The sequence below is a fragment of the Stegastes partitus genome, unplaced genomic scaffold (assembly GCF_000690725.1).
Source record: "Stegastes partitus isolate 25-593 unplaced genomic scaffold, Stegastes_partitus-1.0.2 Scaffold1451, whole genome shotgun sequence".
NCBI classification, from domain to species: Eukaryota; Metazoa; Chordata; class Actinopteri; family Pomacentridae; genus Stegastes; species Stegastes partitus.
Genome location: NW_007579182.1, coordinates 108,835 through 121,155, shown reverse-complemented (window position 1 = coordinate 121,155; position 12,321 = coordinate 108,835). Strand labels below are relative to the sequence as shown.

The 12,321-nt window shown below is 42.1% G+C and overlaps 2 protein-coding genes across 2 annotated transcripts; one reads left to right on the top strand and one right to left on the bottom strand.

Annotated features, from left to right (window-relative positions):
- Nucleotides 1-254: 254 nt before the first annotated feature.
- Nucleotides 255-4,765, top strand: miox (myo-inositol oxygenase). The gene is made up of 10 exons (XM_008299712.1): nt 255-332; nt 422-502; nt 1,684-1,764; nt 2,332-2,494; nt 2,586-2,653; nt 2,954-3,063; nt 3,479-3,546; nt 3,655-3,704; nt 3,889-4,001; nt 4,076-4,765. Exons 1-10 carry the CDS (start codon nt 315-317, stop codon nt 4,182-4,184), a joined length of 861 nt encoding a protein of 286 aa, XP_008297934.1. The 5' UTR covers nt 255-314; the 3' UTR covers nt 4,185-4,765.
- Nucleotides 4,659-12,125, bottom strand: lmf2a (lipase maturation factor 2a). The gene is made up of 14 exons (XM_008299713.1): nt 11,973-12,125; nt 10,685-10,938; nt 10,577-10,605; nt 10,104-10,297; nt 9,479-9,657; nt 9,148-9,292; nt 8,688-8,816; nt 8,503-8,608; nt 8,315-8,411; nt 8,024-8,206; nt 7,719-7,887; nt 7,147-7,258; nt 5,770-5,878; nt 4,659-5,645 (listed from the first exon to the last, which is right to left on the bottom strand). Exons 1-14 carry the CDS (start codon nt 12,064-12,066, stop codon nt 5,241-5,243), a joined length of 2,205 nt encoding a protein of 734 aa, XP_008297935.1. The 5' UTR covers nt 12,067-12,125; the 3' UTR covers nt 4,659-5,240.
- Between the last annotated feature and the right edge of the window lie 196 nt (nt 12,126-12,321).

Sequence of the window (12,321 nt, the reverse complement as noted above, 5' to 3'; positions counted from 1 at the left end):
TGGAAGAAAGAAGCACTGAGTCATTCTACATAAGTTAAAATCAGCAAACTGCTGATCACTAAAAAACACTTCCTGGGATGGACACACACTGTCACACACAAACACACGCACACACACAAGGTCAACGTTCAACACAGGGTCCCCCATTAGGTGAGGTTTGGTTAAACATTGGTGTGTGCTTGTTGAAGGCCTACACACACACAAGTCAAAAGCATTACAGCTTCAACCAGGGGGTTTATATACGGACAGGGAAGCAGGCAGTCAGCTGCAGAGGAGCAACACAACAGCTGCTACTACGACTTCACCTGTCAGCCATGAAGGTTGTCAACATTGTGAGTATCATTTCTAAATTTCTTTTAAAATCAGGATGCATGTTTGCAAAGCCTGAAAAATGTTTCCTGCACTGCTTTATCAAATGCAGGGTCCAGATCCGTCTCTAGCATATCGGCCAAATTTGGAGAAGAATGAAACCAAAGAGAAGGAAGACTACAGAAACTTTGAGGTAATTCAAAGCCTCCCTTTAACACTTATGTAATGCCAGCTGACTGATGTTATCTTTCCTTGGCATGGGGAACACCACATTTCAGTGCCATTCTTTAGGGACGACTTGTTTGAGTGGCTTTTTGCGGAAGGAACTGTGCTACTCTATCTTTCTTTTTAAAGGGGCTCCATTGGATTCACATTAGGTGACAAACTTGCCCAGGTCATTCTTCAGAAACTCTTGTTTGATTTAGGCGTTGTGGTTTCGATTGTTGTTATGCAAAAAAAATCTTCTTTTGCTAAGCCTCTGTAGACTGGGAGTCAACTTGTCAGCCAGTTGTTTTTGGTATACCCACAACTGTACATGTCATCTCGCCAGCACCTTTTTGTACTTATGCATCCTCATATCATCACACTTCTGCCGCCGCGCTTCACTCTCAGGATTATGCGTTCATTGTGTCGGCCAGGTTTACCCCAAACAGGCCGGGCCCTATCTAAGTCAAACAAATTTATCTTGATGTCATCGAGAATAGCTGCCGTGTGGCGTCTGATAAGTGGTGCTATGGCTCGTTCTGTACCTCCTGATCACTGCTGCAACTGTGTTTCCTCTGATTGTTGGTTGGTCACAGAGCTCTCTGTATACTTTTCTATATATGTGAAGTTTTTCAGCTCCTCTTTTCCAGGTGTAGCCATGATGCAGATATACATGGTCCATAGGTCCAAAACTGATTAAGTTCTGGTATTCATAGGTCATTTTATAACCATGTTCATACAATTCATAGGAAATAATGTATTTTCTAGTTTTGTTTTACTGATCACAAATTTCCAGGTGTAGTCACTTTTGTTGCATTGAATTTCCCCTTGGGTGTCTGTATGATCAATACAGTCTTTTTGAAGTGTTACTGAAAGATTCTACAATTTTGAAACATTTGTCATTTAAACTTCTGCTGTATACGATTTGAAGCCAGCAGTGTTCTGCATCAGTTCTCCTGATAAGGTCAAAACACACTTATAATAATCATACATCACTGTCTAAGCTGCAGTCAGTGTTGGCACTGAATGGGGGCTTCACCGCTCCTCTCCGGCCTGCCCTGCATGTCATGTTACTCTAATGTTGTGTCTTATTAAATTAGAAAAGATGTCACATGGTGATACTCCTGCTCTTTCATCAGCACTCCTGTGATTGTATTTTGTGCTTTCCAGACTGGAAGTCTATTCGACCGCGTCTTCAACACGTACAAACTGATGCACACCAACCAAACGCTGGAGTTTGTGAAGCAAAAGGTGAGCAGCAGGTGACAAATTCTGATCACAAATCTGTCAACAGGGACAAGATGCACACTGTTTTTTTGTCTCTTGCAAACCTGACTGACTGAGCAAACAAATGTTATCTAATCCTCCGAATTGAAAGCCAAAAGCAAAGAGCATAGACGTTCTGTCTGGACTCAACTTTGTTTAATTAACTGCATTTTTTCTTTCTCACAGAGGTTACCCTGGGACATTTTCTATTTCACATCTGTGACCTGAGGAAAACCTTGGCACCTCTTTGGCTCTTTTTAAGCCTTTTTAAGAGACCAAAGAGCGTCGTTAATATCTAAAGAGTAGATGCCCTTTTAGGAAAAAAAGCAACAGGAAGAATATTAGTGGTGACATAACACATACAGACAATAGGCCTCATTTAGGTGAACGTGGGTGATTTTAAAATTAACTAGAAACCTAACCCCTCTGTACCTGGAAATTGTGCTCAAGTAATTATTACTTCCGGTTTTTTAGGGGGTTTCAAGGTTTTCCGGTAAAACTTGAGATATAAAACCTCCCTAGTGATGCGGTGACTCTCGTACCTTTCTGCAGCACTCTGAATGGACCGGATGCAACCACACGAAGATGGGGATGATGGACGCCGTCATGTCTCTGGATCAGGTGGTGGATGAGTCTGATCCTGACGTGGACTTTCCCAACTCCTTCCACGCCTTCCAGACAGCTGAAGGCATCCGCCAGGCACACCCAGACAAAGGTGTCATACAGAGGGGGAGACAAAAAATGCATACAGGCTCTGTACAAGCACATACATGTATGTTTAGACTGATAAATATTTCCCTCTCCAGACTGGTTCCAGCTGGTGGGTCTCATTCATGACGTTGGGAAGATCATGGCTCTTTGGGATGAACCCCAGGTAAGAGAAAGGTTTACCACAAAGCTCTGGACAATCTCACAGAGGAATATGAGCTCAGTGTCCTGTCTGGATGTCCCACTTTTTCAGACTTGCTTTTCCTTAAACTGAGGTTTTTATCATGTCTTCTTTTTTACTTTGTTGGCTTCTGGTTACGCTCAATGCTATTTCTATGACCACTTTTTTTGTATGAGCCATGTTTATAATACAAGCCCTCATATTTTTCATTTCATGTACTATACACAGCAAGATATAATTAAATCATACAGCAGTCTCAGGCAACTATTCCTGTGTGTTCTGCAGTGGGCCGTAGTGGGCGACACTTTCCCCGTGGGCTGCAAATTTCAAAACTCCGTTGTCTTCAGAGAGAACAGCTTCCTGGACAACCCAGATGACAAAAATCCCAGTTACAAGTTGGTATTCTAATGCTAAAGTAATAAATCCTTTAATTTGTTGGTTACTCTTTAAATACACAACCCACTGCAATAAGCCTGCCAGTCGCTTCTGCGAGGGATCTACACAGAAATGTGTTTTGATTACCTCATTTTCATAAAAATGACAAATAAGAAAAAGCTGGACTTTAACATTTTATAGTTTTGCAGCATTGTTTTCCGCACTTGCTACAATGCAAATGTAAACAGGCATCTGAACTTCTTACCTTGTTGTAACATTTGGTTAAGTTCTTGATACCTGCAATCTATCATCAGTTTTCATTAATGGAACAAATACAATATTTTGTATTCACATATTCAATAACATTAAAGGTATCCTGTTGATTTTGACAACAGTGCACAGGGAGTTCATCTTGTGTATTTTTCTCGTTTCTAGCACTGAATACGGAATCTATGCACCAAACTGTGGCCTCGACAATGTCCTCATGTCCTGGGGCCACGATGGTAAGAGATGCCTTCATATTCAGTCACAGTCAAACCTCTGCTGCATTTTTAAAAAAATCTAAATGTCGACTGGCTTTGAAGTGTCTTTGTCTGTTACGCTGTTTTCAGAGTATCTCTATCAAGTTATGAAGTTCAACAAGTGCTCCATCCCAGAAGAGGCGAGTAAATAAGAATATTACAAGGCTGGTAAACGTATTTTGTGGCAGTTAGCTTCACCGTTGCCACACAAACAGAACTACAAGATGTCAATTCTACGCTCCTTATTGGTCATGAGCAGCAGAAAACCACCACAACAATTTTGCACAACGACATCATCATAAATTTAGTTTTCTGTCTCTTCAGGGGTTGTACATGATTCGCTTCCATTCCTTCTACCCCTGGCACTCCCATGGAGATTACTTGCACCTGTGCAACGACAAAGACCTGAAAATGATGCCCTGGGTCAACGAGTTTAAGTGAGTATCTTCCCCTCTCATACATGTTATCTTTTTTTTGTAGCTCTAATCTAAAAATTCAACTCTTTCTACAGCAAATTTGACCTGTACACAAAAACCACCGATCTGCCCGACGTCGACAAGCTGAAGCCGTACTACCAGTCTCTGATCGACAAGTACTGTCCTGGAGTGCTGCAGTGGTGAAACAAAGAAGTCGACGGCGACTCCGTGTTGACAGAAATCAGCCGACAAACAGCATGATTATAAATGTTGTGCTACACGAATGGCTTCATGTATTGCTTTAACGCAACACTTTAACTGAACATATATTATTTAGTACTCAGATCCTCGACTGAAGTAAAAGTCCTGCTTCCACATTATTCAAATACAAGCATTCAAAAACTTACTTGGATGAAAATTATCAGCGAAATGTACTGACGGTATCGAAAGTAATCATTCTGCAGAAAAATGTTTTACTGTTATTTATGATGTAAAGTAGAAAATTGCATTACTTAAAAATACAGCACTTAAGTAAATGTACTTAGTTACATTCCCCCACCACCACATATCCTTTAATATATCAAGTTTCAAGCTACCTAGAATATGGCGAACTGCAAATCTTATGTCTTTTTACAATTATGCTCACGTATTACTATTCATCGCATACAATAACACATGTACAAATGATTATTTTTATTTTATTGTATTTTGATGTTTAAAAATGTTTTAAAAGACCTGCAGTGTTCTGTGTGGTGTTTCATTTCTAATACTTAAAAAAAAAAAAAGACAAAAACAAAACACTCATTTGTGGAAAAAAGTAAAAGTGCTTGTTTGTTTTGGGTCTGAACATACAGCAAGAGGCAAGTAAACACACACACACAACATACAACATACAGCACAATCAGGAGACACAGTGTGGCACTTTAACATAAACACAGCACATTTACCCTGCTGATGGACACATCAGAGTTCAGCTTAGAGTTTAAATTCCATCTTCTGCTTCCAACAGACATGATTATTCTGACGGGATGTGAACCAACCAGGAAGGCTTTCATCATTATTAAAACTGCTCCAGAGTGATTAAGTGACATACAGGTGTGTACTTCATGGTGCAGGAAAGTGAAGGTGAAAGAATAAATGTGTTTTTTTTTCCCCATAAGTGGCAGATCCAGAAACACAAAACAACTTCTTTGGTCATTTTGGTGAGATTCTATAAAGGCAGGCGGTGATAGCAGACTGAGGGGATTACCTGCATCTTTTTCAAAACTTTTTCTTTTCAGGGGTATCCTCTTTTTCAATGCCATCTTCCTCCACATCCTCTTCGTCGTCACTGACAGCGTCCTTCTCCTCACTTTCTCCTTCCTCTACGTCGTCTTCACTGTTTGCTCCATCGTATTCCTCCTCCTCCTCTTGTTCATCTGACTTCTCGCAGTTGTCAGACACATTTTCTTTGTGATCGCTCACAGTAGCGTCAGCATCAGCACATGAGGTCCTTTCTGTGCCTTTGTTTCTGCTTCGCAATCCCTGGAGCAGACTGAAGGTGGCGCTGCAGGCGAGGAGGGTCCAGATTAGTGTGGGGGCAGGAACACCTCTGATCTGAGAGCGCATCCACCTCACCGCCTGGGCAACAGCGGTGTTGGACGGTCGCCGTGGGGGCGATTTGTCCTACAGATAAACAATTTAATATTAGTCACAAGTGGGTTAAATCAGAAAAGAGAACATTTGCTAACCCACATTTCTTCTTTACATGTCAATAAGATTTTACATGAAAACATTCAGACAGACTTACCTTGAGCCCATACTGGTTCAGCATGTTCTCCAGGAAAGTGTTGCCCAAGTGCACCACGGGATAGAATTCCTCATCGTAGACCCTCCTCCACCAGCGCTGTGGGTAAGACCTGCCAACAAAGACACAAACAGCAAATATCCTGTTCATACTGTGCACATGAGGATACTCAAAAACATATATAAGAATGAAATAAGTGCAACCAAGGCCCTGTTCACGCCTGGAATTAACATGCATCTTAGGTGATCCAATCACAAGTGGACAGCTCTGAGTATAACTGTGCATGAATCCCAACATGCACTGAGTACATGCTGAGACCCGCACCCATGTCAACCCCTCTAGATGCAAAAAGTGATGTTCCGCTGTGTCATACTACTGGCAAAAAACATTAAATACGCATTGTGTGTGAAATATTAAGGTGGTAGTGTCCAGTGTGCATCATACATGGGAACATGTTTTAAACCAAACCGCACCAGAGGAATATACATCAGAGGAAGAATCAGTCACAGATGACAATGTTTTCGCTTCTTAAATTAGATGTCTTAAAAATGTGGCAGGATCTGAAGTTATGCTTTTAAACTTCAAGCACAAAACAATCTGCCAACGGCTGTAGCTGATCACCTGAATAAACTTAAACCACACAAATGCTGAATTAAGTTTTTTGTACAATGTACATGATTTTTATGGATCTGTATGGAAGCACTTTAAATGGGAAAAATCCACATGAGAAGGAGCGCCTACCCAACTGACCTGAAGCCTGCTATCTGATAAAAGTATGAATGCAGCTGTTCATGCAAACAATGCACATGTTACTCTGCATGTAAAGCAGGGAAGCAAGGTCCAATCACAAGTGGCCTCTGGAGATGCAGTTAAAATAAGGTGTTCACATGGCCACAGTCAAATCCTGTGTGCTAAACACCGAACACAGATCATTTTTTTTGTATTTTGAAGCTGCATTGTTCACTTTTACATCTGTAAAGAATGAGGACTAACTGAGTGATTTGGTAAACACACATGTGGTTCACAAGAACAGGACCTGAGCTGCGACTGTCCCTCACACACGAGACAGTGTGGAAACCAACTTGGCCAATAATAAACAACATTGTTTTAAATAACAGGTTCCCTTTTATCAAATGCTCAATTCTACAAATGTTTGGCAAATGTAAATCATCAAACATTGGATATTGGTGGTTACTAACATTGCATAGTTTGTACGGAGAAAATTAAATGAAGTTAAAAATACCAGCATCCATGCCTAAATTCACTTATTTTAAGGGCTGAAGACAAATCTGAAATAAATAAAGCTCAAAACTGACAGTAATGTTTCACAAGGCAAGTGACAAAGGCAAGAATAATCAGGAGGAGAAAGTGAGCACTGACCCGTCAGCCTTTGGTTCAGTGAACCAGTATCTGTAGCGGTGAGCTCGGAGGTAGGCAGGAGGCTGATGGAGAAATGGATACTGCGATACATCCGTCTGGATCAGCTCAATCACTGCAGGGCACAAAGCAAACTTTAAATCCAAGCAGTGCCTTTCCAAGTGTAACTCAACACCGGATCATCTCAGGTAAAGAACTCTTTCTGCTCTCAGTAGATTAAAACTTTACAGTATCATGCATCTTTGATGGATTTCTTGACAATGCTCTTTTACAAAGTAAAAATATTACAGTTTCCTGTAAGCTTTTCTCCTTTGACAGTACAACGACCAAATTAGCACATGCAACACAAACAAAAGCCTATTTAAATGGTTCCTGATGGGGCAGGAGGCCAGATTCACTCTATCACAACTGGATCAGTCAAAAGTTGTTACAAGTAGAAAAAAGTACAGTTAGGCTTTCTCCTCCATCTGATTTAGAGCTGAAAGGCCCATTAGGTAGTTACATGAGAACATTGAAGCTGCAGATTGCAGCAATTGAAATGTTCTTTCTGCTCTAATTGTTCACGGGCTGCTCACCGTCTCCTTTGCCTTGCAGTAGTCTGTACATCAGGCTGGTGAACCACGGAGCCTGTGTATGAGGCCCGAGAGCAGCAAACCACATTTGCCAGTCCAGCCTGGGCTGATGGGGCGTCACCACAGGAGGAGAGGCGCTTAGGTTCCCTGGCTTATACATGAACTCAATCTCCTGGAAGAGAAAGAAAAGATACACATTGATATAAACAACTTACTGCAGTGCAAAGCAGTTAATTCTGAAATGTGCACAGTGTTATTGTGCAGTGACAGATTTTAGAAAGTAGGATAAATAACTGTTTATCCCTCACCGTCCAATCGATCCCGTCATGGCTTCCTTCAATGACAACCTCTGGCCGCCCACCAACCCCGGTCATCCTTCTGAACAAACCGTACGAGTTAGTCAGCTGGTAGCGATCCACTAAGTTGTACGCCTGACGCACTCCTGGCCACAGCCGGGCATTAGAGTCATACTCGATATAGGTGAATGGCACCTGAAAGAGAAGCAAAAACCCAGTTTGTAGAAATGTGTCAACTGCACAAAGGCACACTAGTTTCATGATAGTAAGTTCATTCAGTACTGTATTTCCAACATCACCCACCAGACTGACTGCAAACATTGACGCACTAGCAGCAGCAAACAGAGTCCACTGGACCGTACCCCAGAACCTCTTCAAGAATCCAGAGACACACGCACACCTACAAATACACTTCAGTTGTAAACTCATTCTTCTCAGGTAAGAAGTGCAACAAATCACATGAACAAGCTCACGTTTACATATATACACACCTGAACATGGATCTGACCATCTCCCAGGTGAGAGACAGGACACCGATCCAGACACTCGGGATAGTAACAGTCTTCAGAAACTCGTTGAACTGGTGGTAAGTGAATGCTGCAAAAACAAGAACATGAATAAAAATCCTGCAAAATGCAATTTATATACACACATGCAAGAACACAAGCAGACACACCTGTCCGGGAAGAGATGCCATTCTTAGCTGTATTCAGCTGCAGGTCGAAGAAGATGATTGTCCCAAAGATCACGAGAGCCCAGACTGTCAGCTCCAGCAGGTAACACAGCCACGACCACAGCTTGGAGTCTGAGCAGACCAGAGAGAGAGAAGAACTAAAGAACGCAGCTTTGCATGTGGTGTGCATCAGTAGACATGATTTTTTTCTTTTTTAATTATTACAAAATGTGATGTTGTAGGTGTCAGTGAGTGTTTAATATGGTGATGGAGCAGCACAGTAATGAGGTAGGCCATAATATGTTCTTCATGACAAATGAAGTACAGGAAACTATACCAGGGCTACAGCTGTATAAACGTGTGTGTATGGGGGGTTAGTACAAGATTTTAAGATCTGTAAAATGTAGGATAAATATCTCGATTTTTGATGTTGTAAGTGTACAAAGTATGAACTGTGTCATACCATTGTTCTCCTCATTGGTCTTATCTGCCTTGCGCAGCCAGAAATTTACATGCCGGTCGTCCAGAAGAGACAGACAGAGCGTCAATGTCAGCAGGTTGAAGAAGTTGTAGTTGCCAGACAAGATGATGAAAACTTGAAGCAGCACCTACTCAAAAGTAGGAAATCATTTCATTAGCGCAGCACTTTACATGCCAAAAAAAACACAATTACTTTTCACCTTTACACAGTTTCAGAGAGAAAAATTTAACGGTGCAGCTTCCCATAAAAGAAATAAGAATTTATTAAGAACGTAAGCAAATACGGGAAACAGTGAATTTGAATATTTACTCACCTGAAAGTAAAAAGCCCCAAGCCTCAGCCTTCGCAGAGGACTGAAGAAGAGAAAAGGGACAGCGATCTCTATCACAAATGTTCCCACCACACTCAGCTTCTGCCACCAGACTGGCAACTGGTGGGCAAACCAGGCCAGCGGTGTGGGGATGCACTGAGTCTCATAGTGATATGTCACAGCTGTTCAACACACAGTAAAGAAAAAACAGAAATGGAATCAGATGGTGGAAGATGTTTGAGGGACAGAAGGAAACAAACAGAACAGCTAACTGGCAAGTTAAAATTAGTAATCATAGAGGTCAATCAGTTATAGGATCTGATATTTAGCTTTATTGTAATTATTGCTCGTTTGAGTTCTTCAAACTCGTTCCCAATAAAATTAATTTAGTTAAAAATGTATCCTTTGGCTCTGCTGTAGCCGCCTACTTTGTGGTTTTGTTTGTACATCAGCCAACCCTTAATTAAAATGACGCAGGAGCAAAAGTCCTCCAGGATTTACTACACTAATTTACATGACTTTAAAACATACCTGAGACCCTTTAGCGTGTCTCCTTACAGTATAATCCTGAAGCATCATGATAGGATGAATAAGACATACTCTACTCCACACAGACACTCATACGTACCTGTGAGGCCCCACCATGTGGGACAACGTGATGTGAGTTTCACCACTCCAGAGGCAAACATCAGTCTGAAGAGCAGCCAACGAATCAGCCAGAAGGTCACACGATCGTGCTCTCTGACCCCTCGTGACCCCCTGATCAATGTCAGCGGAGCGACAAGGACACAGAGGAACCCCGTCTCTAGAAGCAAGTTGTCCCTGAGCAGTGTTTAGTAGAAAGTGCAACAGGTGAAGAGCGATGAGTAAGAGAGAAAACAGGAGACGGGAGAATCAGTCATTTGTTTAGCAGGTTATCTATAGTGTTGTTGCACAGCAGCAGAGACAAACATTACTATGATGATGCAAACAGTGGACTGAGGATGACATAAACCTCTCAGCAAACTGTCATCTTGAGTTCCTACAACCAGCTGTTGTTTGTAGAAGTAGTGTGTTAATGAAAGAATAATTTGTTGCGATCATAGCGTCCAAAACACTCACCACTGGAAGTAGAGGAAAACCTGCCCCACCTGTGACACAAAGATGTTTAGTGAGGATGAGCACGATAACTGGAAACACTGTGAGAGAGAAAAGCCATGATAAACTCACCTGGTACATGGAAATGTACAAGGCCCAGAGGATGAAAAACACCACGCTGTCTCGTAGAGCTTCCACCAGCGTGGCGGCGAGGCTCAGCGCGGCCCCGACGAGACACAGCAGCTCCATGGCGGTGTGGGTGTCCAGGCCGAGCTGAGGTCCCAGCCACAGAAGGGTGGGAGAGGACAGCAGCTGATCCAGCAGAGGCTTCCCGCTGTAACGCAGCTGCCGACGGGCGGGAAGCAGCCCCTCATTGCCATAGAGACCTGGACACAAACAATGTAATCTACTTAACGGATGAACACCATTCTTCCAAAAGGTGATTGATATTTTGATACACTGATGGTGAGCAGCTCATCCATCATCGTGTGGATCCTCTCATATAAAACATTTTGTTTTTGCTCATCAGGATTAATTCCTGCAGGGCCTCATTGAAAAGAAAAACACTGAACATACATTAGAAATGTGATATATTTCAACACTTGTAGTTGGTTGCAATGTAAGGGGACAGAAAAGTATGATTAAAAATTAAACGGTCTAGTGTCTGTATAAGAATTTTACTAAATATTTTCTAGAAATGTGGGTGTCAATTTCAAGATCTACTCATTCATTTTAATTTTGATCTTATTTTATAGGTGCAACATTTCATTATCAAGTGTGATATAACCTATAATCTCAGTATATTTGCCAGCATTACTTTTTACTTTTCAATTCTAGCCGTACTTATTCTAGCTCACTTATTGTATTTCAGTAATGTATTATCACTAAATCTTATTGCTTTCCTACTTTTAGGTACTGCATTTGTTTTGTTTGTTGTTTCTTTCTGAGCAATATCTGGTAGAAAAAAGTTCCTGCAATAATAATACAGTTTTATCTTATCCATTCAGTAGCAATTGTAGGTTGTAAACTTTCACTAATGTCATTTTGCCATGCCTTGAAATGAACTAAGAATGCACTGTGGAAAGCTATGCAGTATAAAACTTCCCACTGTGGCTAAATCCATTTCCTTCAACACATGGGCGACGTCTGCTGCACTTCAGCTGGGCTACACAAATAAATCACACCGTTAAAGCAGCGGGTTTGCTGTCCTGGCTAACACACGAACTTCTTAACAACAGGTTGGTTCTCCCTCAGCAGAGGCTAGCTCGTAAAGTTAGCTTTTCGTCCAGGAAGGAGCGGAAACTTCCAGGCGGTTCCTCACCACGTAGGACAGCGTGAAAAGCAGGAGGAAGGCAGGAGGGCAAGTTCCCTGCTAACAAGCTAACATGCAGCGCAGAGTGAAGGGAGCTAACAGTCTCACCTGGTATCTGCACGTAGAGGGACACGAAAGCGGCCAAATAAATGACCGCCATGCACCAGAGGAACATGCGACGAGGCAGGATGATTTCCCCCATCTTTGACTCGGGATGGACTTCCACCGCCGACTTGCCGCTGCCTGTTCCTGTAGGAGCGGGATTTAACGTAGCCGCGGGACACGTAGCGACGAGCCGTTGTTTATACGTTCACCCGGACGGCCGCAAGATGGCGCCCGAGCTCCTTTGACGATTATGTTGCGTTCAAGTTGCATCGGATAACAAAGGGTTCGCATGTTTTTCCGACCGATCACACGCAAGTCTGAACTAATATTTTACAGCAAAACCAAAACCTGT

Bases quoted from the DNA above. Each gene is read 5' to 3' on its own strand.
- lmf2a (XM_008299713.1), bottom strand. From the start codon at position 12,066: ATGGGGGAAATCATCCTGCCTCGTCGCATGTTCCTCTGGTGCATGGCG. The intron at 10,606-10,684 runs GTGAGTTTATCA...TTTGTGTCACAG, and splicing joins TGTACATTTCCATGTACCAG to GTGGGGCAGGTTTTCCTCTA. The intron at 8,817-9,147 runs GTATGACACAGT...TGGTCTGCTCAG, and splicing joins GACCAATGAGGAGAACAATG to ACTCCAAGCTGTGGTCGTGG.
- miox (XM_008299712.1), top strand. The intron at 2,495-2,585 runs GTGTCATACAGA...TTCCCTCTCCAG, and splicing joins CCAGGCACACCCAGACAAAG to ACTGGTTCCAGCTGGTGGGT. The intron at 3,547-3,654 runs GTAAGAGATGCC...CGCTGTTTTCAG, and splicing joins CATGTCCTGGGGCCACGATG to AGTATCTCTATCAAGTTATG.